At 36.0% G+C, this 26,969-nt stretch overlaps 1 protein-coding gene across 1 annotated transcript in view; it reads left to right on the top strand.

The window, feature by feature from the left end:
• Positions 1 to 752: 752 nt before the first annotated feature.
• LOC108670435 (GATA-binding factor 2) overlaps positions 753 to 26,969 on the top strand; it is a 35,400-nt gene continuing 9,183 nt past the window's right edge. The window contains exons 1-3 of the mRNA XM_018157909.2: positions 753 to 948; positions 8,536 to 8,671; positions 26,789 to 26,863. Coding sequence (XP_018013398.1) covers positions 8,545 to 8,671; positions 26,789 to 26,863 — 202 coding nt within the window. The 5' untranslated portion in view covers positions 753 to 948; positions 8,536 to 8,544. The remainder of the gene's footprint in view (positions 949 to 8,535; positions 8,672 to 26,788; positions 26,864 to 26,969) is intronic.

Genomic DNA, 26,969 nt, shown 5'->3' with positions numbered 1-26,969 from the left:
TTTACCGTAAACAGCTCAATCAACTCATGTACCGTAAACGGCTCAGTCAAACCATTTACCGTAAACGGCTCACTCAAACCATTTACCGGAAAAGGCTCAATCAAATCATGTACCGTAAACAGCTCAGTCAGTTCTTGTACCGTAAACGACTCTGTTGAACATCCGCGTCCGAAAAGTGTCGCGTTTGCGGACCGCCAGACCGGAGCGGCGCTACGAGCCCCGTTAATCTTTGCATTCCGGAAGAGCCGAGGTTTTGAAGTTCATCCCGCGCCGCTGTTCTGGCTACGTCCTGACGATCCCAATATTGTTCAGAGCCATCGCTACAGGCGATTTTTTAGGGCTTATTGTTAGGTTTAGTGCAGACACTAGGTGGCGTTACTGGCGTCCTCAGGGAGGAGGAGGAATGTGTAAACTAAGGCGGGACTTTACTGGCCATGGGTGGACTTGTCCGCTCGGAGGATGGACACCCTCAGCCTTTAAGGTGAGAGACCAAACGTCACCATCACACACGTGCAACCCAATTGCCAGACCTGCTATTATATCGATATTATTTCGTACATTGCAAAATATATTGCTAAGATAAATATACTTGTAGTTAAATCTATTGTCTATAACCTAGTAAATTTTTCATGTTTGCTCTAGTAAAAATCAGTTAATTAAATAAGGCTAAGGCAGCGGAGGTCGGAGGTGCAGAGGCGGAGTTCTCTATCTCCACGACCACGACACACGCACGAGGGCCAGTTGCTCCGAAGTCGTGGTAGCGATGTGTTGTGTGTCGTTAGCTCTTCATTTTTATTTCATTTCGTGATAAGTGAACTTTTACAATCCTGAAAAGTGATACATAATAACTTGATCCATCCATTACTAGTGAGATTCTCTAGTGCTAGATATTTAGTGCTGTAAGTCCTGAATATATTCAACCATCTGCGCACATCGATTGACCATAAGGTAAACTTTAAATTTATTTGTTTATATTAAAATTATTAATCATATAAGTCTCATTCTACTATATATTTTATATCAATAACCATTAACCTACAACTAATTAATTACGTGTTTATTCCCATAATTGAACTAATGATGTTATATTGTCGTCCACTTAAATTACTATACCGTTCTATTATAGTGCGGCATGCCTGGAATATTTTAATCAGAATTTAATTTAAACCATAATGCACATGCACACCGCTTGAAAATTCATTAGTCCGAATTTGAGTATATAATTAAATGACATTCTTTGAAAATAATTTTGAGTTATTTCTATGCTTGTCTCGCAAAATATTCAAAATGTCTATAAACATGAAATAAATTCTATGAGATATATAGTTCCTGTTCAATCAATATTGTGCGTAGATTTCAACCAAGATTGCTCAATTTGATAGCTTTAAAATCCAATATGTGGTAGTATATTTCCTATTCTACACGCAGTTAAAGTGATCATATTCGGAAGAGATCATATGCGTAAAAATCATTTTGATTAATTATTTATCTATTTGTAAAAAAATCATAAGCCTTGTCCAATTAAGCAGAGTTTGCCACAATTTGTAGGTGGTCCCTATTTGGCACCTGCACCCATTTACAGCACTGCAACAGTTCAGTCAATTATGGCAAAAAAAATAAAAACTTTCAATATGTGAGCGTTTGAAATATAAGGCTTGTTTAACTACGTGGAACCTTTTCTTGACGAGTAATTCGTCTTCATTTATCATAAATTTTATTCATGCTCTCCTCAATAATTCATGTGTATTTATTTTTCATACGATTACATTCATGTCTTCCTCTATAATTCATGTGTATTCATTTACCATACGATATCATTCATGACATCTAACGCGAAAATTAAGAAGGTTAATTATTTGGTATTCGCTCTCGTAACTCTATGCGACTTTAATTTTTTTTATGATTTAACGTAAATTGATTACAATCATTATAATTTTCTGCCTTTTAATCCTCTTATAATTTCCATCAATAAAATGGCCAAATATATGAGATACCCAACACGAGATATTATATATAATTCGCCAATAAAGATTCTTGAAGTTTAGAAGTGTCATAAATCAAATTTTCGTACAAACTTAGTAACATATCACAAAAAAAAACTTCCTAAATTCCAGTATACCTGCATTAGTTGTCTTGCCAAAATACGTGCTCAAAAAAACAGGGATTACACACCCATATACACGTTGTGTGGCGTAATCTCCACACACATATATTTGTATACATTTTCGTATATTTATGATAGAGATCACTTCACCTGAACAAGTTTTGCGATATGTAACAGTACAATTAATGGAGTTCCCAAATCCTTACACGCATTTAACCTTATTTTGCTATATGGAAGTATGCAGATATAGGAATCTTATACTTATTATGATGATCGCGTGCATGGCCTTTATAAAGCACGAAATTGTTATCTTTATAATTAATTGCATTTTTTCTCATTACAAATCGTTCAGAGAGACAGTTACATGAACTATAGTCGAGTTATAGTATAGTAGTAGTCGAGTTATAGTAGTTATATAGTATAGTAATATATAGTCGAGAGACTATAGAGAGATATGTATGAACTATAATTTTAATCTCGATATTGACTATATAAAACTCGATGTAATGGCAGTGACACGAAACCCGATATTTGTTTGATATCGAATAAAGAACAATAGATTTCAATAGATAACTAATTGATGTATGATTATTTAATAGATTAATAATAATGTGACAATTACTACTATCGAGGGAAATTTTACGTATTTTTCTGCAGTGCTTGTCTCCATCATATATTATATATTTCCTTTCAATCCTTCATACTCACGAAACAACGCTCGGATATTGTTTTAGTCTCCCGTATACGAAGCCTTCACCTATATTTAGGCCAAGAAATTGCCGTTTTTACAGAAAAAAAAAACTTTTTTCTTATATTGGCAGTGTTATTCATAGTTCATCAAACTCATTTCAGCCAAACTTTCAGCCAAACTTTCAGCCAAACTTTCAGACAAACTCTCAGCCAAGCTTTCAGACAAGCGTTTAGTCAAACTTTCATCCGATAATTAACCATAGATTTTAGATAGAATTTAAGTCAAATTTTCAGTCGAAATTTCAGCAAAGTGAGTCAACCACAAATGCATTAAAACCCTGCGCATGATTTGTGTCGACACTCACATTGATTTAGAAGCTCATGACCATCATTCAGATAAATGAGTTTGAGTTTGTCCAAAATTCTATATATAGTCCAGTCTGACCCATTTTGGCCCGGCGTATGGGCGTCAATCTTTAGGCAATATAACACAGTCATTTTTCTGGATGCGCATTCGCTCAGCTATGTAGGTTGTTAAAGTGTCCTCAAGCCTATATAATTATGCATATGTTGTAATCTTATATCTCAGGTTTTAACGACCAACGATAAACAAAAAGTTGATGAACCATTAAATTACGAGATAAGGGCTGTGGTGGTTCATTACTCGAAATAAAAAAAATTGTTCATATATAGACCGATACAATTGTAGCGCTATAGACCGCTATAAAATGTTAGCTGGTTTATCACTTAACCAAATTATGTTTATTATTTTAATATAAAAAGAGGAAATCTTTACCACGTTTAATAATTATATTATTTATGAGTGTCTTTTTATGGATTTACGTCGCTGTTCGAGAAATTGTTCCAATATTTTGGTGATAAATTAATGAGAGAATTTAATTTTGAAAATGCCAATTTCAGATAAATTTTCTTGCTTTTCAGCAGAAGTTTCACCAAAATCTTTTCAAGATACTTCAATATTTCATTGTTTCTGCATTATTTTGTTAGGGTACTTAATAACTTTATTAGTACACATAAATACTTTGTAAAGATATTTTAACATTTCGTTAAGACCTTTTGAACATTTTTTAACATGCTTGAATATTTTTTTCGATACTTCAACACGTTATCAAGATCCTCACTAAAACACTTAAATTATAGACCTCCTATATCATTAATAAGAAAGTTTGGAGTTGAACGAAACACTTATTGTTCGTAACTATACCATTTACCTGGACACTAACCATTTCCATTCTATAATCATTCATCACACGCCAAATGCACGATTAATGGTGAATGAAAGTTTTCATCACTTCCTACATTCATGCACGATTAATGGTGAATGAAAGTTTCCTACATTCATGCAAGTTTTAATAATTAAGCGACTCCCAACACTCGCAGTGTCAAGAGGTTTCTTCTGTCAATTAATTACTAATAATAGAATAATCAACTTATTAATCTATTTCAACAGCAGCCGTTTTAGAAAATATTAATTATATCAATATAATGTGTTAATATATCTTCAAAATTTTCAGACTTTGGTTTATTGTGCTGCACCATCTCACGGAACAAACTATTGCGGTCTTCACTTACAGTTTATTTTAGCCCACTTCTGATCAAACACTTTCTGATGATAACTCAACGAAAATTTGACCTTGCATTCTCTACCGTAAATCAAAGATATATAACATCAGTTAATTAGCAGCTGCGCACCTGCGTTAAAATGAATGTAAGAGAAGAAACTGATCACAAGAATCTCACTTTTCATCAAAAACTTACCGCGGACCCAGCCAGTGGTAAAATGTTCATAACTCCGCGGGTTTTGGTGCCATAATTTCAGCCATTCTTTCATCAAAAAGTATATCGCGTATATCAAAAGTATAAAAGTATATCAAAAAGTATCAGCTCATGGCAAAACTTCCACAACTCCGCGGGTTTTGGTGCCATTATTTCAGCCATTCTTTCATCAAAAAGTATATCGCGTATATCAAAAGTATATCAAAAGTATAAAAGTATATCAAAAAGTATCGCGGACCCAGCCAGAGGCAAAACATTCAAAACTCCGCGGGTTTTGGTGCCATAATTTCAGCCATTCTTTCATTAAAAAGTATATCGCGTATATCAAAAGTATGTCATAAGTATAAAAGTATATCAAAAAGTATCGCGGATCCAGCTCATGGCAAAACGTTCACAACTCCGCGGGTTTTGGTGCCATTATTTCAGCCATTATTTCATCAAAAAGTATATCGCGTATATCAAAAGTATATCAAAAGTATAATAGTATATCAAAAAGTATCGCGGATCCAGCTCATGGCAAAACGTTCACAACTCCGCGGGTTTTGGTGCCATAATTTCAGCCATTCTTTCATCAAAAAGTATATCGCGTATATCAAAAGTATAAAAGTATATCAAAAAGTATCGCGGATCCAGCTCATGGCAAAATGTTCACAACTCCGCGGGTTTCGGCGCCATTATTTCAGCCATTATTTCCACCCAATTAGCGATACGTTGCCGGATATTCATGTTCCGGGACCAGCGTCCGCTACTGTTCATTAGTCGACAATTAATATTCATTAATTGATTCGGCATGGTGAGACGGGTTGTTCAATAGCTGCGTTAGTTCGCTTATCTGCATTACAAGCTGAAGTGATGTCTCTGAGCCGTGCAGGTGTTACAATTGTAGAAAAAAAAAACTTTTGTAATCTTCTCCTATTGTAGCTGAATGAATGTATTAAAAGCTAATTTGATATCAAATGTATTGAGAAAGTAGTACTAGATGTAATAAATTTAGGAATTCGATTTAAGATTATCTCGCAGTAACTTTTAGCAATGAGTGAAAAGAGCAATAAATGAAATGAAATTGAGCACAGAATTTTAGTTCATGTTCAAACCATAATAATATTCGCATAAATTATTCGTATGGAAATTAATTAGAATGTTCGTGATTAGCGCTAGAACAGGAGTTTTTTCAACGTATCTTTTGGCTGTTGTATATACCCATACAAATGTTGTCTTGAATCGTACATTAATTGTAATCAAGGGAAGGCATACATATAATAATAAGGTATATAATTAATAATAAGGTATATAATTAATAATAAGGTATAATAATAATATTAATAATAAGGTATGATAATACTTTATTACTAGGAATAATATACGGCATACCTATAACATCAACTATAATTGACCTAATTTTCAACACTCATCCTAATTTACAATAATTAATTTACATGATAATATCTCACTCGGTTTATATCATTGACAATACATAAAGTTCATCTTAAACAAACCTTGTGTCACTAAAACACTTCACTCCAGCCTGTACACACAGCCTGTGTGCCTGAGACACACAAAACACACAGAAGTGTTGGCAGCACACAAAAGACCTGCCCAGCGGGAGGCTCGTATCACAGACAAAGGCTTCAGAACCAACACTTGCCACTTAGAACCTCTCATTATTAGCCCTTAAACCCTTTAATGAACCCCCCTTAATGAGCCCTTAAACCCCTTAATGAACCCCCTTAATGAGCCCTTAAACTCCTTAATGAACCCCTCTTAAACCCCTTAATGAGCCCTTAAACCCCTTAATGAACCCCCCTTAATGAGCCCTTAAACCCCTTAATAAGCCCACAACCCCTTGATTACAAAATTATTCCACCCACGCAGGGTATAGCAGCTGTATAGTTATAACCTTCGATATAACTATACATAGATACATACATACATAACATACATTTATAGTTATAGATAACGTCGATATATCAATAAATATTCCTTTTGATGTCGCCTGGGCCTCCGTGATTAAAACTCCCGTGGACTTTTAATTAAAGTAATTAAACTTCAATTCATTATCATTATATAGTTCCTCTAAAATAATTGTTAGGATATTTATATCGTGAAGTATTGAATATTTTTAACATGATACGCCGCATGCTATTCTTCTTATCATGCGCCACACGGTGTGCCATATATCATGCCACATCATGCGCCACATCGTGCACCACATCATGCGCCACATCATGCCACATCATGCGCCACATCGTGCGCCACATCATGCGCCACATCATGCCACATCATGCGCCACATCATGCGCCACATCATGCGCCACATCATGCCACATCATGCGCCACATTGTGCGCCGCATCATGCGCCACATCATGCCCCACATCGTGCGCCACATCATGCGCCACATCATGCGCCACATCATGCGCCACATCATGCGCCACATCATGCGCCACATCATGCGCCACATCATGCGCCATGGCATAGCGATGTGCAGGGAGTGCGCCGCCTATGTTATATTAATTGATTTACGCAATTAAAATTACAACCGAAATATTCAAATATTAACCGCGTCAATGAATGAAATTAGTAATGAATTAATTTTTTTCAATAAGATTTCGAATACATATATTTTAAATCGGATTTCATTCACTTTGATTGTATTATATAGAAAATGTTACGTGTTTTCCCATTGAAAATAATTGGATTTTGAACGTAACGTAAAACAATAGAAAAACGTTTCGCATATGTTTTGTGCGGTGACCATATATAATAATGAATAATTATGTCACTTATTGTCGAGTTTCGTTATGGCGTATTTTGACGGCTATTTATATAAAATAATCATGATTATAATAATAATCATAAAATAAATAATCATGCAACAGGCCGCAGCTAGCTGGCTTAGGATTCTCTCCTTAGAATTGCTAGAAGAACCTTCCTACATTTAATTGCCATTAATTAGGTTAAAATTGCGATAATTTGCCTTTTAGTGTGTTCAATTAATCTGTTATAAGCATAAAGCAATTAATTATTTATTATTCATAACTATGTTTCACTCCCGACACAAAAATTCCTCGGGTGGGTATAGTGAAAATTTTTAGATTCAAAATAGCTGCGTGGGCAATAACGTGAATTTATCGTAAATTTTACGATCAACGTAAATTCTGTAATTCTCACGATCAACGTAAATTCTGTTGATTCTATTTCCACGATCAACGTAATTTCTGTAAATTTCAAGATCAACGTAATTTCTGTTCTGTTGATTGGATGTTGGACTTGACACGCTGTGTTTTCTGAGTGACAATAATTTCGTCATCGTTGATCCAGTATCCAATCAAAGATCAAGCATTATATATTCCTAGTCATCCAATCAATTAATGATTGCCCATCATAAATCCAATATCCACTCCATAATGTTTCTTCAGAGATTCAACTTCCAATCTCCGACGTTGTGACATTTTCCAACGAACCTCCACTTATCTTAAAATTTTCATCACATTCTATCCATTGAACAAAGTTGAATATAGCAGTTGTTGAATAAATCTTGACGCCTTAACAGTTGTTGAATAAATATTGACGCCTTAACAGTTGTTGAATAAATGTTGACGCCTCAAGAGTTGTTGATTAAATGTTGATACCTTAACAGTTGTTTATAAATATTGATGCCAATTAACAATTGTTCAATAAATGTTGTTACTTTGACGTTTATTGAAGAAATGTTTACACCTTAACAGTTGTTCAATAAATGTTGACGCCTCAACAGTTGTTGAATAAATGTTGACGCCTCAACAGTTGTTGACTAAATGTTGATGCCAATTAACAATTGTTCAATAAATGTTGATACTTTGACGTTGTTGAATAAATGTTGATACCTTAATTAACAGTTGTTGAACAAATGTTGACTCCTCAGCAGTTGTTGAATTAATGTTGACTCATTTAATCCCCCGCAACAGGAAGGCAAGATGATGGACGTGTCAGGTTCCCTCGAGGGGGCGCAGGCTGGGGGGCAGTACCCCCACTCGTACCCCACAGTTCCCCCACACTCCCTGGACCTGTACTCCAACCAGCACTGCGCGTACCCCAACACAGGTGAGGGTAGCCTCCACGTACCCCAACACAGGTCTCTTATACACATCTAGATGTGTATAAGAGACAGAGCAACAACAGCAACAGCAACAACAGCAACAGCAACAACAACAGCAACAACAACAGCCACAACAGCAACAACGACAACAACAGCAACAACAGCAACTGCAACAACAACAGCAACAACAGCAACAACAACAGCAACAACAGCAAAAACAACAGCAACAACTACAACAGCAACAACAGCAACAGCAACAACAAAAACAACAACAGCAACTGCAACAACAACAGCAACAACAGCAACAACAACAACAGCAACAACAGCAACAACAACAGCAACAACAGCAACAACAACAACAGCAACAACAGCAAAACAACAACAGCAGCAACAACAACAACAGCAATGACAACAACAGCCACAACAGCAACAACAGCAACACCAGCAACAACAACAACAGCAACAACAGCAACAGCAATAACAACAACAACAGCAGCAACAGCAACAGCAGCAACAGCAACAACAGCAACAGCAACAACAGCAACAACAGCAACAACAACAGCAACAACAACAACAACAGCAACAACAACAACTACAGCAATGACAACAACAGCCACAGCAGCAACAACAGCAACACCAGCAACAACAACAACAGCAACAACAGCAACAACAACAACAACAACAGCAGCAACAGCAACAGCAGCAACAGCAACAACAGCAACAGCAACAACAGCAAAACAGCAACAACAACAGCAACAACAGCAACAACATCAACAACAACAACAGCAACAACAGCAACAACAGCAACAACAGCAACAACAGCAACAACAACTCAAAGTACAGCAAAGTACAGCAAAGTACAGCAAAGTACAGCAAAGTACAGCAGAGTACAGCAAAGTACAGCAAAGTACAGCAAAGTACAGCAAAGAACAGCAAAGTACAGCAAAGTACAGCAAAGTGCTGCGAAGTACAGCAGAGTACAGCAAAGTACAGCACAGTACAGCAAAGTACATCAGAGTACATAAAAGTACAGCAAAGTATATCGACTCTTTGGCGGAACTCTTCTGGAAATTTTGTGCGTGATCATCGGTTTGTTTTGCATACAGAGCATGCATTAAATGCTGTTCATCTCATTAACAAAACCATGGGTTTGGCTTTAAAACCCCGAAAATTATTCTATTGTTTTAACAACATATAAATCAACTCGTCATACGCAAACATACGCTCTATATTCTAGAAACTTATTTAAATATATACGAAAAAACATGCGTTCAAAGTATTAGTAAAACGCATTTTCAACACGCACTGCAAAATTCGTTAGCTAGTGTTTCAGCGCATCACTAATAGCGTACAGTAAATCTATTGAGCACATACCCTGTACAATGGGTACAATAGAGGGTACAATGTCCCCTCCTGTAATCCATTGTACATCCACTACAAAGGGTTACGCCGCTTAATGTACATGTGCTCCCACGGGCGCGATCCTGGCACGATAGGCGATCTTGCGATAAGGGGTACTGGGTGTGGGGGTACTGGGTGTTGAAGTACTAGGGTACGATGTGGACTGGGTGTTGGGTACTTGGGTACTATGGGGTCATGCATGGGTGTTGGTACTTGGGTACTATGGGGTACTGGGTGTTGAGTACTTGGGTACGATGTGGTACTGGGTGAGAGGTACTTGGTGTTGGGTACTTAACGAAGAAATGTTCTGGAGCACTGGGCGCGAGGTACGATGTGGTGCTGGGTGTTGGGTACTTGGGTACTATGGGGTCCTGCATGGGTGTTGGTACTTGGGTACTATGGGGTCCTGCATGCATGGGTGTTGGTACTTGGGTACTATGGGGTACTGGGTGTTGGGTACTTGGGTACGATATGGCGTATTGGGTGAGAGGTACTTGCTGTTGGGTACTTAATGTCTACACATGAAAAATCACGACCAATACAAATTTAATAATGAATGTAGGAAGGAATATAATATGAATATAAGTAACTTTAAAACTTGGTTATTTAGGTCATTATTGGGTTATTATTAGGTTATTATTAGGTTATTGTTAGATTATTGTTAGATTATTATTAGGTTATTATTAGGTTATTATTGGGGTATTATCAGGTTATTATAAAGGTGATTATTAGATTATTAATGTGTTATTATTAGCTTATTATTAGATTATCATTAGGTTATAATTAGGTTATAATTAGAATATTATTAGGTTATTAATAGGTTATTATTAGTTTATTATTAAGGTGAATTTTTCATAAATACAGAGTACAAGCAGAGTGTTGCAATAAACATGTCTATCTGCCATATACTCAGAGAAGTGAATGAATCTTAATCCAGATATCGTAGCACCTTATATGCCATATGTGAGTCATCCTAACCCTGTTTGTCCCGGCCACAGGGGTATCAGTGCTACGTGTCAAAAGTGAGTCAGTTTTTATACAAGATCCAGCCATTTTTTTGAGTGTATGCTGCGCAAATCATAGCCCCCGTATATTTATTATATTGCGTTAATGTAAAGCGGCCATCTTTATTTTATATTATTATTATACTCTTATAGGACCCGTTAAAAAAATTTATTTAAATTCGCTCCTCATTGCTTATATTATCCAATAAAATTTTACTGTTCATGTAAAGTTATATTCACGTTGTTAAATTTATTATTGATAATATTAATAATTTATATTCACGTTATTACAATTATTAATGGTAACAATAATAATTTATATATACCTTATTAATTTATTAATGTTAATATTAATAATTTATATATATCTTATTTAATTTATTTATTTTAATATTAATAATTTATATATACCTTATTTAATTAATTATTGGTAATATTAATACTTTATATTTACCTTATTTAATTAATTTATATTAATAATTTATATTCAGGTTATTTATTAAAGAAAATCTGATAAATGATGCGTCATTTTGTACAGCATGCACTGGAGGGGAGGCGTTACGAAGCAATCGTTGTTCCCTTTTGTTGTTCCCCCCGCGGGGGGTTGGGGAGGGGGGAAAGAGAGGGTAAGGGGGAGCCCTCACAATCCCAACCCCCCCCCCACTACGGGTAGAGGGGGAGAGGGGGGGTGAGGGGCGGCGGTGTTGCCGGCTGGCGTGCCGTACGCAGCTCAGCTGCCAGGCGCATAATGCGCGCACTGCGCTATATTGTGCGCTACATATTATTGCTGTTACCGCATGAATAATATATTAATATAACATGAATATAACATGAATATAAGATGAATATAATATAAATACTACATGAATACTACATGAAAACTACATGAATACCACATGAATATAAGATGTAGACTACATGAACATAACATGAATACCACATGAATATAACATATGTAGACCACAGTCCACAAGAACATAACATGAATACCACATGAATACCACATGAATACTACATGAATACCGTATTGACAACAAATAACTACCACTTAAAATCCTCATTCATGATTATTTCAAGTTTCCCTCCATTAGTAAAACTTGCCGCGTAGTTGGCAGTTCCTATGTAAACTTTACAACTTCTAGAACAAACTTGCTCTAGGAACTGCATAGTAAATTGTTTATTTCTTTTTTTAATTCATTTTAGCTTGGGTTGAAGCTCAAGTTTTGTGTTTGAATTATGGGATATACCGAATAATATTGAGAGGTATGACTGTTGAATAGGTATTACATGAGGGATAATCAATAGGTATTACTTAAAATTAGCTTATAAATATTTGCGTATATGGTAATATAGTTATATCAGTTAAAAGAAACCAGAAAAAGGATATATATACACAGGTATACAGCTCAAAAATGAGCTTATAAATGTTAACGTATATACGTGTTAGTTATACCAGTTAAAAGAGACCAGAAAGAGGAGGTATACACACAGGTATACAGGAAGGCATGTCCCTGTAGAAGGTATGCCTCTGTGTACTCATTAGAGGAATTAAGAGTCAGGGTTCTCTATAAGTCACAACTCATAAGAGACTGGCAGCGGCTCTAGAGGCTCCCCAGCTAAATCTTAATGTGTTTATGAGGTGTTTGTTGTTTGTTGTTTGTGTTTGTTGTTTGTGCTTGTTGCTTTTGTGAGTTGTTTGTAATTGTTGTTTGTGTTTGTTGTTTGTGTGTGTTGTTCGTGTTTATTGTTTGTGTTTGTTGTTTGTGTTTTTTGTTTGTGTTTGTTGTTTGTGTTTGTTGTTTGTGTTTCTTGTTTGTGTTTGTTGTTTGCGTTTATTGTTTGTGTTTGTTGTTTGTGTGTGTTGTTTGTGTTTGTTGTTTGTGTTTGTTGTTTGCCTTTGTTGCTTGTGTTTGTTGTTCGTGTTTATTGTTTGTGTTTGTTGTTTGTATGTGTTGTTTGTGTTTGTTGTTTGTGTTTTTTGTTTGTGTTTGTTGTTTGCCTTTGTTGCTTGTGTTTTTTGTTTGTGTTTGTTGTTTGTGTTTGTTGTTTGTGTGTGTTGTTTGTGTTTGTTGTTTGCGTTTATTGTTTGCGTTTATTGTTTGTGTTTGTTGTTTGTGTTTGTTGTTTGTGTTTGTTGTTTGTGTTTATTTTTTGTGTTTGTTGTTTGTGTTTGTTGTTTGTGTTTGTTGTATGCTGCTTATGTGTGTTGTTTGTGCTTGTTGTTTTTGTGTGTTGTTTGTAATTGTTATTTGTGTTTGTTGCTTTTGTGTGTTGTTTGTGTTTTTGCTTGTATTTTTCGTTTGTGTTTTTTGTGTGTGTTTATGCTTGTTTTATTTGATGTTTGTGTTTTTTGTTTGCAATTGTTGCTTTTGTTTGTTGTTTGTTTTCTGTGCATCGTTGCAGTTTGTGAGGTAGCGGGCTGGACATCCCAAACACTGCGCGAGTCATAAGAAAATATGGCGCAGGTTATTTAATATGATCAATTCTGTGTGCTTGATTCTGTCCATATATATATGCGCTTAAACAAATATCCCATTGTTTACCATAAAATTTAAAGATTAACGCATAGTTTATGCGTATAGATCGACACTGGTTATCGCAAAAAAATGAATTCTTAATTAAATAATTGATAAAGAAATTCATGATATTACATTGATATTGCTCATAGTTTACTTAATAAGTTACAAAATTAATTACCGATGCATTCTTGCGTTACTAACTTAATTTCATGAAATGTAACGTTCTGAATTCACAAAAAAAACGTAAATTATTGAATAGTTCCTTCATGTTCTCTTCAGTTCATGAAACTTCATGGTTCAAAATAATGTTCATGGGTCTTTAGTTCATGAAACTTCATGGTTCAAAATAATGTTCAAGGGTCTTTAGTTCATGAAACTTCATGGTTCAAAATAATGTTCAAGGGTCTTTAGTTCATGAAACTTCATGGTTCAAAATAATGTTCAAGGGTCTTTAGTTCATGAAACTTCATGGTTCAAACAAATTTTCAAGGGCATGTAAGGGAGTTTCCAAGCACGTGCGTAATGGAGGGCAAGCATGTAAAGCGTCTTAGGTGCGTATGAGTATAGGGAGAGATGCGTATCTGAGATAAGTGAGATACGCGCGAGTGGAAGATTTGCTCTCAACGTCTGCCTCGCTTTAGGAAACTCTTACCATTAAGCCGGCAATTTAGCGAGCTGTTGCTCTTATTGCTGCTCTTATTGCTGCTACTAGTTATGCTCTTATTGCAGTTTCAAAATTGTCGTCATTATTTCTCTTCTTATCGCCCTTAGTGATGTTCTTATTGCAGTTTCAAAAGTGTCATCATTATTAATCTTCTTATTGCTCTTAGGTGATAAAGTTAAGAGATCGTAAGTTCATCCGCCAATAATTAACAGCCTTTCAAGCAAAATCCACCAATCAGTTTTTATTGCAGTTTCAAAATTGTCATCATTATTTCTTTTCTTATCGCCCTTATAGTGATGTTCTTATTGCAGCTTCAAAATTGTCATTATTATTAATTTTCTTATCGCCCCTAGCGCTGCTCTTATTGCAGCTCTTAGTGATGTTCTTATTGCAGTTTCAAAATTGTCGTCATTATTAATATTCTTATCGCTCTTAGCGCTGCTCTTATTGCAGCTCTTAGTGAAGTTCTTATTGCAGTTTCAAAATTGTCGTCATTATTAATTTTCTTATTGCCCTTAGCGCTGCTCTTATATTGCTGTTTTAAAATTAAAAAGAAATAGCTACATGGTGCTACTTCTCGCGCAGCGCTTACAGCTGTTTTAAAATTGTCTTTGCCATTCATTTTATTAACTTTATTAAATATGCTCATTTTGCTGATTTCAATAATGTTCTTCCTCTTCAATTTTACCTTTATTATCATTTTTATTGAGGTTGCACAGCTGTCACAGTTCGGGAGGCTAGCAGTTCACTGCATATGGCGTCAGAATTTATTATCTACAATGAACGAGATAAGGTTAACGTTACGATGCATATCATGGAGCCACTTAACATGTTCAACTCACCGACTACTACTTACTACTGCCCTATAGTGCACGCGACCAAGGTAGCTCATTAAGGAGCTATTAGCTCATTAACGGTTGCTGCTGAACTGTTGCTTTTGTTGTTACCGTTGTTGCGGTCAGTGTCTGCAGTTTACTGTCTGCCAAGACAATGGTAGTCTGTTAAATCACTAAATTTATTGCTGGAAGGCATTAGTAAAGTTGCTGTCTTCTTAAAGTTTATGACTCCAGAGCCGTGAGAAGACAGTCGGACTTCTTATTGTGCCGGAGTAATTTATTAATGAAGTTTGATGCTCTAACTGATTTGCTGTTGTATGTAAGGCATGAGTGTCTGAGTCCTGACACACTCCACTCCTCGCTTGATGAGAACATTTACAAAAATTTAATAACAAAGAAATGTCAAGTAAATTCGTGATGTCGTCATTGAAAAGAAAAGGTGAAGTCACTTGTGGCGTTTTCTTTGCTTTTAAATTCTTGGTGAACTTGCGAAATAAGTAAAACTAAAGATATAAGTACATTTCTAGGCTTGATGTGCATGGAAGTCGATCGGATGTCATTCGGGCAAAGACATTTTCTTGTGGCGTGAGCCTTTTAATGGCATAATGTGAGCCTTTTAATGGCATAATTCGATGGCATTTGTCAGTGCTGATTCGTCCTTAGCTTGAAATAATTTCAGTTATTTTCATACACCTATCTCGGAATTTTACACTAATTTCTCCCAAAAAGCGAGCTTTTAAGAAGGCCTCCCATACGGCGCCCATGAGGCCATGCCCAGATGTGGTTGCCGCAGTTCGCGTCACCGCGTCCTAGGATATTGAAGGGCCGTTTGTGGCCGGCGCCTGGGACAGTTTCTTGTAGGCCTTCAAGTGTCCTAACCACGGGCGACGTCCTAAAATTTATAGCCTGGTTCTGCCAGTGGGTGACTGACGGGCAGACGTGTCTCGGATCCTCCTTATCTTGCTACTGATAACCTAGTCAATTTCACCCGATTTCGGCCGATCCAAAAAGGAGTTTGTGGCCGCGTAACGTAGGTAACGCTGCTCCGGAACGCACATGACGCAGAAAAAGCTGCTCTGGAACGCGTATGACGCAGGTAACGTTGCTCTGGAACGCACATATTGCTTCTTTGATAAGGCGAACAGGATAGGAGGGTTGCATAACAGGACGAAGTCGCGGTCCACAAGACGAACGCGAGACAAGCTCTAAATCACCGGCGATGTGACCGCGAAGGGAGAGCGGTATCGGGGATACCTCGAGTTACCATGACTTTATAAGGGCATTTAAGGTCCCGGGTCTATGTTAGTTTAGTAAGGGCTAATTAATCTGAAGAATTTGATCCCTCTGAAGATAATTAAAGGGTTTCACTCCACCCAGTAGAGGTTGTTCAATGTTTCATACTTTCATATCATTTCAGAAATATGTTTTTCAGGTATTAAATAGTTAATTACTTTATATAAACGGAATTAATAGAGATTACTTATCCAATTTTAGTTGCAGTGTCTGTAAAAATATCAATAACGAAGCGTTGCAGTGCTTATAAACTTAGTAAGCTTCAGTCCTATTTAAAGTCTAATTGAAACCCAGCGATCTAAGACACGTCTACATTAATGTATTAGCACGCTCGCTATTGTCATAATGCTATAGCAATCAGCTTCGCTATGAAAATAAAAAAAAATAATATTCTTGATATGTATAATATTCTCAATAATATTATATATTCATATTCAACGCCACAAAATTATACTAAAAGCTTTTGCCAAACTCACGCGAAACTTAAATATTATAAGCACATATGATATAAGCAGCACATATAGATATTATTTACATAATAAATAACTTACGCATAAATATATTAGCAGCATATAGGGTATTAGCTGCACATATAGATATTATTTACAAAATAAATAACTTACGCATAAATATATTAGCAGCACATAGGGTATTAGCTGCACATATAGACATTATTTGCAGAATAAATAACTTACCCATAAATATATTAGCAGCACATATGCATTAACTGCACATATAGATATTATTTACAAAATAAATAACTTACCCATAAATATATTAGCAGCACATATGCATTAACTGCACATATAGATATTATTTACAAAATAAATAACTTACCCATAAATATATTAGCAGCACATATGCATTAACTGCACATATAGATATTATTTACAAAATAAATAACTTACCCATAAATATATTAGCAGCACATATTCATTAACTGCACATATATAGATATTATTTGCAGAAATAAATAACTTACCCATAAATATATTAGCAGCACATATTCATTAACTGCACATATATAGATATTATTTGCAGAAATAAATAACTTACCCATAAATATATTAGCAGCACATATTCATTAACTGCACATATATAGATATTATTTGCAGAAATAAATAACTTACCCATAAATATATTAGCAGCACATATGCATTAACTGCACTTATAGATATTATTTGTATGTATCGACGACTAAAGGTAATATGTGCGCACAATGAAAGGCTGTGTGAAGCATTAGTGAGCAATTTGGAGCAGTTGTCTAGCAGCCCAGCCCCGGCATTGTTACTGATTCTTATCAGTTGTTATCAGGCCTTACCCATCAGCGCCGCCATTTTGTTCCTATTGAACAAGCAGCTGCTACGAGGGTAGAAGCTGGGTAGATCATGTAGAAGTAGATGTAACGCTCGATGTAACGCTAGATGTAACGCTAGATGTAACGCTAGATGTAACGCTAGATGTAACGCTCGATGTAACGTTAGATGTAACGCTAGATGTAACGCTCGATGTAACGTTAGATGTAACGCTCGATGTAACGCTCGATGTAACGCTCGATGTAACGCTCGATGTAACGCTAGATGTAACGCTCGATGTAACGCTAGATGTAACGATCAATGTAACGCTAGATGTAACGCTAGATGTAACGTTCAATGTAACGCTAGATGTAACGCTAGATGTAACGGTAGCTGAAACGCTGGATGTAACGCTAGATGTAACGCTAGATGTAACGCTAGATGTAACGCTAGATGTAACGCTCGATGTAACGCTCGATGTAACGCTAGATGTAAAGCTAGATGTAACGCTAAATGTAACGCTCGATGTAACGCTAGATGTAACGCTCGATGTAACGCTAGATGTGACGCTCGATGTGACGCTAGATGTAACGCTAGATGTAACGCTCAATGTAACGCTTGATGCAACGCTCGATGACGCTACATGCAACGCTATATGTAACGGTGGGGAACGGTCGTTAGAATATGTTGCGCTAGATGTAACGGTACTAGTATATGCGTTAGATTCACTATTCAAATATAAAGGTTTTAATTTTACATTTGACGATTGAAAGTTAAAAGGAAAAATTGAGCGCTAGAAATAACGGTATATGTAACACTAGATTATAGTTGGTCATTAACTGTGTTGACAGTTAGTTAAAGCGTTAAACGCTTTAACTTATGCTTTAAATATAAATATTGTGAATGATAATACAATGAAGACATACTAGAGAAGGTTAGTGAACGTCAACATTTGTCGTTAATTTACAGCAGCTTCATAATTCACATTAAAATGATGCAGTTTGAGAATATTTAACGATTTATCTCTTCGAAATTGTTTCGCCTGACCGCTCAGGTAAGTGAACCGGATTAAGTGCTCTTTTTATTAAATAATTAATTTTTTCGAAAAATAAATAATATTCGAGTCTACCTTGTGAATCGAGGTAAGTTTTCGTAATTTAAATTCTAATGCATTTCGGGTGAGCAAACATTGAGAAGTTCAGTGAAAAGTAAACTCAACGTTAATAGTAAGTAAGTTTGTCTTTTTATAACACTTCTCATTAACTTCACTTCTGGTTTATTTGTTTGCTCGTTTGTTTGTTTTGTTGTTTGTTTGTTTGTTTGTTTGTTTGTTTATTTGTTTGTTTGTTTGTCTGCTACAAATCTTATAAACGATATTTAGCACACTTCTACTTGTCCAATCGATCTGAAATTTTGCACACTTGCGTTAAGTCGAAGACAATGCTCGAATCGATTGACAGAAAAAAATTTACTGAGTGAAAAAAATGTTAAATATTAAAAAATAAATACAAATAATTTAAGGAATAATTAAAAATAATATAAGTAATTCATTATACATGTGTAACATCGGAGACACTGGCCTCTTTAGAAGTGTTGTCTTTAAAAAGTAATTTTAAACGCAAATTATTTTTATAATGTAAATAATGGCATTACAAACAGTCCCCTACAACTCTAACGCCTCCTCCTCATTTAGCGGATAACTAATATATTACATTAATCCTTTATCCCACATCCTTTCAACCCGCGGAGAAGAATAATTAGTTAATTAATTAACATCAATTAAATTTATTTAACATTATTAATTAAATTAAATAATTAATTAATTAATTTAATTTCAAACATAAATTAAACCTATTGCTGACTTATTTGTCCATTAATTTCGGCAAGAACTCAATTAATGCTTGCACCCAATGCCAAAATTCTGTATTGAAATTTCCATGTATATATTTGTTTACGTTTATGTGTTATGAATGATTAACTTGTATACTAAGCATGGTGTGCTCAGTCCCTTGCATCGTGTCCTGTGTGTTTAGTCTCATAAATGTTTTAAAAACTTATGCATGCTGCAACTTACAACATTCTGATGCGATTTTCTTGTGTCTTTCATGTTTCAATATTTTCTTTACGTTGCTTGTGTTGCCTGAATGTTAAAATTTTTATTTACGTTGTCTGCGTCGTTCATGATTTAATATTTACTCTACGTTGTCTGTGTCGTTTATATGTAAACAATTTCTTTGTCTTCCCTCAGCTTTTTCTTAATAATCGTGATACATGTTCAAAAAGTCACCGTTAAACGGTCTCACCGGCGTTCTAGTGGCCGGCTGACACGTGAAAAGAAATACCGTATGGCTGTTTTTATTTAAATTTAACTCTAGAAACCCGTACAGCATCTAAAAATAAAACGATAAAACGGTTTATTTTCACGTGGCGGCCGGCCACTAGAATGCCAGTGACCGTTTTTTTACCGTTTTTTCGAACAGTGCTCAGTTAACCCTTTACCGTCAGCATCACGCCATCTTCCATAAACATAATCTATTATAATATTCTATAGAATCATATACGGCATGTTCAATAATTACATGTATTAGCTGGACATTTTTTGACTAATTCAAGTCAGAAATGTCTCTCTGTTGCTGCACTGAATTTCATTTTCTCAGTTATTGATCAATAAATTAAACTAATAATTCTCCTTATTGCGTGGAAAAACCATTTAAAGTGTTAAAACCACCCATACCATTAAAATCAACAAAACTTTACCCATATTTTTTTCTCTATTCTGATATCTTGTTATCAATTTGCTTTACGCTTCTGAAGGTTTCCATATTTCCTTTAATTGGTTTTATACACGGTTTAAGTAATATCTTTCCAATATTTTTTCTTCGTTTCAACCCAAAATTGCCTTTTTTCCAATCTCATTAACCTTAGATTTTCTTACATAATTTTTTCTATATCGTATTTTTCATCCTCTCTCCCCAACGACGATCGTGCCAGGGAGCTTCAAAGACCCATGCTATTCGCGATCCGGATCGCCATCTTCAAGTGCAGCTGAAATTCATGTTTTTGAATCGGAAAATCTAACCATGCCCGCCAACAAATATGTTTATAACAATCACGCTCTAAAAAGCAACTCAACATATAATGACGAAGGCAGTCTGAATAATCATAATGATGGTGATGGGACCTCGTACCGATTTAGCCGCGACATTCTCAACACTCCTATTATAATACGTGATCGCTCCACGGACTTGCAAGAGGAACTTTACGAGTCGTCACTTGTGACGGAATTTGTGGTGAAATTGGAAGACGGCACCAGAGGTGGTCAGTACAAAACTCAGTACGTTTAAACTGGACAAATCTTAAAAATCACTATGAAAATTCAGTGAACCGTTAATCAAAATGTATTAACTTGATGATGTAATTAAAAATTGTAAACTTCAAAAATTTCGTTACAATTTTGTAACGAAAGAAATGGAATCCAAAATTTGTCTGTTTAAAAGTACGCATGTTTAATGTAGATGAATGAACATTTTTATGTGGGGGTTGCATTTGAACTGCATTCTGTCCAACGTTGCTGCGCCTTCGAAAAATTATTATATAAATGATTTATATATATATATATTATAATTAAAATTAAAATTAAAATTTTGAAGTTTGTCGTCCATCTGGAAGCTTGCGGGATCTCATACAAGTCTTCGATTTATTTATATAAATATTTATATTTATATCAATTTATTTATATTTATATGGGTTTTGGTTTTCTTGGTATTTTAAGCATGGTTTTGACTTACTGTGGTGCGTATAGAGTTTGGTGACAACTTTGGCTTAATGGTCGGTAATTTGTTTGGTTGTTCAGAAGTTTGGCGTCTTAGATTTGTGTCAAAGTACTTTTCCAAAACGTGGGAATTTGTATGGTTGTTTAGAATTTTTGAATTGTATGTATATGTGTCAGAAGTACTTTCCATAACGTCGTAATTTATGCGTATTTGTTCAGTGTAGCTAGTGCTCGGTACAAGGTAGCATTAAGCCTTTTTTTAAGGAAAGTAATTGGATTTTGCACGTCAGTCATATTGAGAATGCTAATGGGTGAATTAAATCCACATAATGTATTGTTTGCGGAAAATCTAGCCATGGAATACATTGCGCTAGCCTTTACATATATATTATATATGCATTTGGGTTTAGCATTTCAACATTTGTTTTCATCGGTGCAATTTTTGGGATCAAATAACCAAAAGATGTGGAGGATAACGTCTTATATACGTCTGGGCAAGATGCAATGTTTGGATTTTCTAAAATATTTTAATATCGATTAGTTATATAGTTATACAGCCCGATTTTTTGTCTGCTTTTCTTTTCGTCTCGCAAAAAAGTCCATCCTTAACGTTGTGTGTAGTGAAAATGTACGGTGGTTTTATATTGCTAAAGAAAACGCTTCTGAATAGACGTATATAGTTGTCCTAAGCTATACGCTATATACTAAGGAGTTAGAATTGCAAACAGAGTAAATGGCGCTCAAATCATTTCCAACATTATTAAAATTTAATCTGCTCCAATTCCAACGGTGAAGGAAGATAAAAGACAATTTTTAAGAATTTTTTATTTGTAATAAGTGGAAAAGTATCTATATATAAGAGCTTTAACATCAATTGGTTCATGCAATTAATTGTAATAGTGAAAATTAATAATTAATTGTAATAGTATTAATTGTAATAGTGCGCAGCTGAGTTGCACGTGTGTGGGTTAAATTTACGATACTCGTAATTTATAATTGAATGCAGGCCTTGAATGCAATTTAATAGAGGTATTTCAAATTAATTACGTGCTTACAAATGTATTATTTCTTTTTACTTCCAATAGGCATTGTATTTAATAACCTTTAACTGAATAATCTGATGAACGCTTGTTCATTAAATGCATTATTTCTCATTTCATTAATGCAACTCTTAATCAATCATGTGGTGACGTTGAAATTACCTAAATTAAATTTAATTACTTTCCTGCCATTTTTTAAAAGAGCATAAATTTGGAAATTGGTTCAAAAAAATTTTAATTCCTGAATTACGAATTTTAAAGATTTATTTATTAATTTTATTTTTTGAATACGCAAACATTGTGATTTAAGAAAAGTCTTGTAATCATTCCCGATTTCAATTTATTAAATTCTTAACGCGAATTCTTGATATAACAGCTGTGGATTCACGCACTCCCTTGGTCAGTGCAAACACCCGCGTGAACACTGCAGACGGAAGCCCAGAAGAGACAGAAATGGCAACTGCAAACATAATTGCCAACCCCGAAGATAGTAAAATGATCACCGCAAACACAATCGTGAACACGGGAAGCACTTTAGCCACTGACAACAGTTGCGGGACTAGTGAAGATAGTGAAGTTGCCGGAAAAAGCGCATTTGTGAAGCTACCACCAATACAAGATATAGGGCAGTATATCACAAGCCACAGTTCCAGCCCAAAACGGACCGCCGTTGTAAGCCCGTGGGTGGCAGTCGAGACCGGTACGGATGCGCAAAGTGGCGTTGAAATTCTACGCGAAAACCTAAATGGTTGTAGCAATAATCAAATCATGGTTCATAATTCCCAAGGAATTAGTTTTCAAATAAAGTCTAATGGTACTACAGAAACGGAAGGTAATTTTGAACGGCTGTGTGATAAAGTTGAGTTGCATCCGTTAATAGTGTGATATTGTAATGATTCATATATCTAAAATAAATTAGAAAACACATTTTAAGGCAGCACATATCATGTACTTTTCAAATCAGTTATTTGTATTGAATTAAAATAGATCTTTTTCTGTTTATCGACATATTATATCATTATAACATATCCATATCCTCGTTACATCATTTTGTCTATATTATTGCTAACTCTAATACTAATGCTTGCAATTTTTTAACATTTATGCACGTCATTTCTTACAAGCATTTGATTTATTCGTTCTTGCATGGTGCTTTTAACAACTTCTTTTAAGTATTGCTTTTAATTTTCCTGTGTCTCCATTAACCCCACCTTTTTCCGTGAACTAATACTGAGCTTATCCTTTTTCTGCCGTTTAGAACCGAATGAGCCTTGCTTGACTAACGTCATCCGACCAACTCCACAACACAAGATGCCGATAAATACTAATGATAGTTCGTCAGCTTCTCATCAAGGAATGCTGAATGCTGTATCTACTTTAAGCTCAGCAAATTCACAATTTCCGAAGTTAAAGTATCTAGATACTCAGGCTAGCGTGGCTCACGACTCGCAGTCTATACCATCCTCCCCCTGCCAAGCGTTGCCTGACTCACTCAAGCTCCTCGTCGACGAACTGGACCTGGCTGAATATTGCTCAGTCAGCCCTTCTACACACATGGTTCCTAGTGACATTCCAAGTACGAGTAGCACTGAGTGCCAGACCAGCAGTGCATTTACTGCCACCGTCGCACCTACTCATACTGAAACATATGTGCAGAACCCAGGTCAGTTGGCAGCATCGGAACAGACGATCACTACTTTGCTTCAACCGACTATTCCATCGAATCTTGCTAGTCGACTGTCAACGGAAAAGCTGAACGGCTATAGTCCATTGACACCAATACAAATTCAGAATAGTTTGACGCAGCAAAACTCGAATCCTGCAAATGAAACGGCGAATTCCTCAAGAATTTCATTGCAATGGTATGCAGATTGTTTCGATTACCTTTTCATGGACTATATCCCCAACGGGGAAACCATCATCGATCATGAGGCACATGCAAACACCAGAGACTGTGTGTATGGTACTAATGGATCTCAACTTCTCGAGGCTAATTCTGGTCAAATCACCAATAAACGGGCGAGGATCCATAATCCGCATCAAGCTCCAAAGCGTAAGAGCCATAAATTAAATGAAGAACTGAAGGAGAACATCGAGCCAGCTCAGGATTGGCAAGGTAAGGACAAAGTTCGGTAAGTTAAATTAGCTGGGGCTGTATTTCGACGGGCTGTTCGAGGTTGAGCGGGATTTTTGTGGTCATTTGTATCACATGTAGAAGTACAAGATGCGCAATTTAAAATTAGTTCTGAGATGCATTCATGGTAATAACTCGGTAACTGATGCGACGCAAGAAATGGTTCCCGCTCGTGAAAGTTTATGTCCAGAACTACTTTGATATGTTTGTTATTGCTCGTCGTTCTGAGAAAACTATGAATTACGTATATTCATTGCCACTGGAGCGAATCTCACGTGTAAAATAATTTTGAAGTTATTGCTGTCGCATCGTTGTGTTCGTATCAAAAGCGGACAATTAGGAAAAGCAATATAACAAGCTGAGAATCACGCTGATTTCTTTACAATTATACTCGAGACCACGTTTCACTTAGGAATTTAGTCAATCTTTCAAAAGGAATTTGTATCGCATTACTTGTGGCAGGAAGAGGCTTTTTGGAATTTGCAGTTTGTGGCGGGTAGGCGGACAGTCGAGCCGGATCAACGGAAGACACAGAAGTGCTCGTGCTCGAAAGCCTTGCACACAATCGGCTGGGAGCTCGAGCAGCATTCCACGCTCCGATAAAATCGAAAAGTTCTTGACAAAAACTACGAATCGGCTGATCTCAAAGACTCATTGAGAGCGCCATTGGAAGTTCGGCCGCCCTCTTTGTGTTGGCCATCGGGAGCAGGGTTGCGCCTGTGGTCTCAGTGAGCAGCTCTTCCTGCTTCGAGCTCTTTGTGGGAAACGAAATAAGATTTTGCGTTTACGTCGTTGCTTACTTGTCTTATGGTATCCGTGACACGGCAATGCTAGCGCTATAATCCAAGTAACTGCTTAGTATTCTTTCGTTTAGTTGCTGGATTTTGGAAATTTTCGGTCGCATTTCCTGGGCTTGGCTACTGAAAGACTCGAGTTGTTGTGATCTCTCTGGGCTTTTGTTTCCGCTGCAGGTCTGATCCGATTTTCGAAAGCGTCGTTGTCGCTGCAAACTTCTTTTGTCGCGTGATCTGCTCTCGAATCATTCCGGGGAATCGATTTCTTTGCTGTTAAGTTTTCCTCTTCCTCGACCGTCTGAACATCGCGCACGCGTTTACATTAACATTTCGAAGTAAGAGTTCTTGAATTGAAGGATCTTTCTTATTTTCGTACTGGTTGCCCATCTGCGAGAGACTGAATAGCGCTGAGGCTCTAGAGGAGAACTCTCCTAAATAAATTTAAGTCGGAATTGTACATGACTCAGCCATTAGCTGCTTCCGATTCTCTATTAAGTCCCAAGATTAGTTAGAAATATTTTAGAAATAAGACAGGAACCAGTAATTAATTCACTGTCCAACAGATACATTTTAGATATTTGTGAATGCTTGTGTTTGTCGATTGCTTGCAACCGTTCACTGCCTGCCTTTCTGTCAATGCACTTTACTCTTTTAAATGCTGCACGTTTGTTTGCGTTTCATTCTAAGCTAACGCTATCTTAACCTTGGTTTCACTATAATAATGTTAATTTTGGCTGTTTGCTTGATATGCGTTAAGATGCATAGCTTAAAAGTCATTCAAACTGAGGACATAGCACACGTCCGTTTACGAGGTGAGCTGTACGTATATTATAGGGCCGCTCCAGCACGTTGCTGAGGTGTAGTTTACAAGTTCAATTAGTTTATTTCTAATGTAAAGTAAAAACGATGTATGTATTTTTAACTATTTATTATCGGAAAGTATTCTTTGTGCGTGGAAATGACGTATTAACTCCCGGATCAGGCTCGATAATCTTATAAAGAAAACAGAGCGCTACTTCTTAACTCAAATTGTTTACCTGGTCAGTTTCAACTCACAACATTGGTTAGAATGCTACTTAAAGTGCGATCTTGAATATCAATTTCAAGTACTTACATTCAGAAGTAAAACCAATTCCAGCAAAATTTAAAAATCATGAGACAATTCAAATGTATTGAAAAATAAAGAACATTTGAATTAATAATAGGCTTTTAAATTTATAACTAATTATAAATTAAAATATATATGGAAATAGCCAAATATATTATATATATGGGAAATTTATAACTAATACAAAATATATATGGACATTTATAACTAATAAATATTGAGCTATTCGCATTATTGATCCCCTCCTCCCCCCTCCCCCCAGGCCGCTTCAGCCACCCCGGGGGCAGCCTGTACAGAGCTGGGGGCCACATGCCCTTCCCTGCCTGGCTCAACCAGGGTGCGTACCATCATCACTACCATCATCACTACCATCATCACTACCATCATCACTACCATCATCACTACCATCATCACTACCATCATCACTACCATCATCACTACCA

This window comes from Hyalella azteca, unplaced genomic scaffold (genome assembly GCF_000764305.2).
Source record: "Hyalella azteca isolate HAZT.00-mixed unplaced genomic scaffold, Hazt_2.0.2 contig10944, whole genome shotgun sequence".
Taxonomy (NCBI): domain Eukaryota; kingdom Metazoa; phylum Arthropoda; class Malacostraca; order Amphipoda; family Hyalellidae; genus Hyalella; species Hyalella azteca.
The sequence above is the reverse complement of the archived record's forward strand: the minus strand, read 5'-3'. Positions and strand labels throughout refer to the sequence as shown.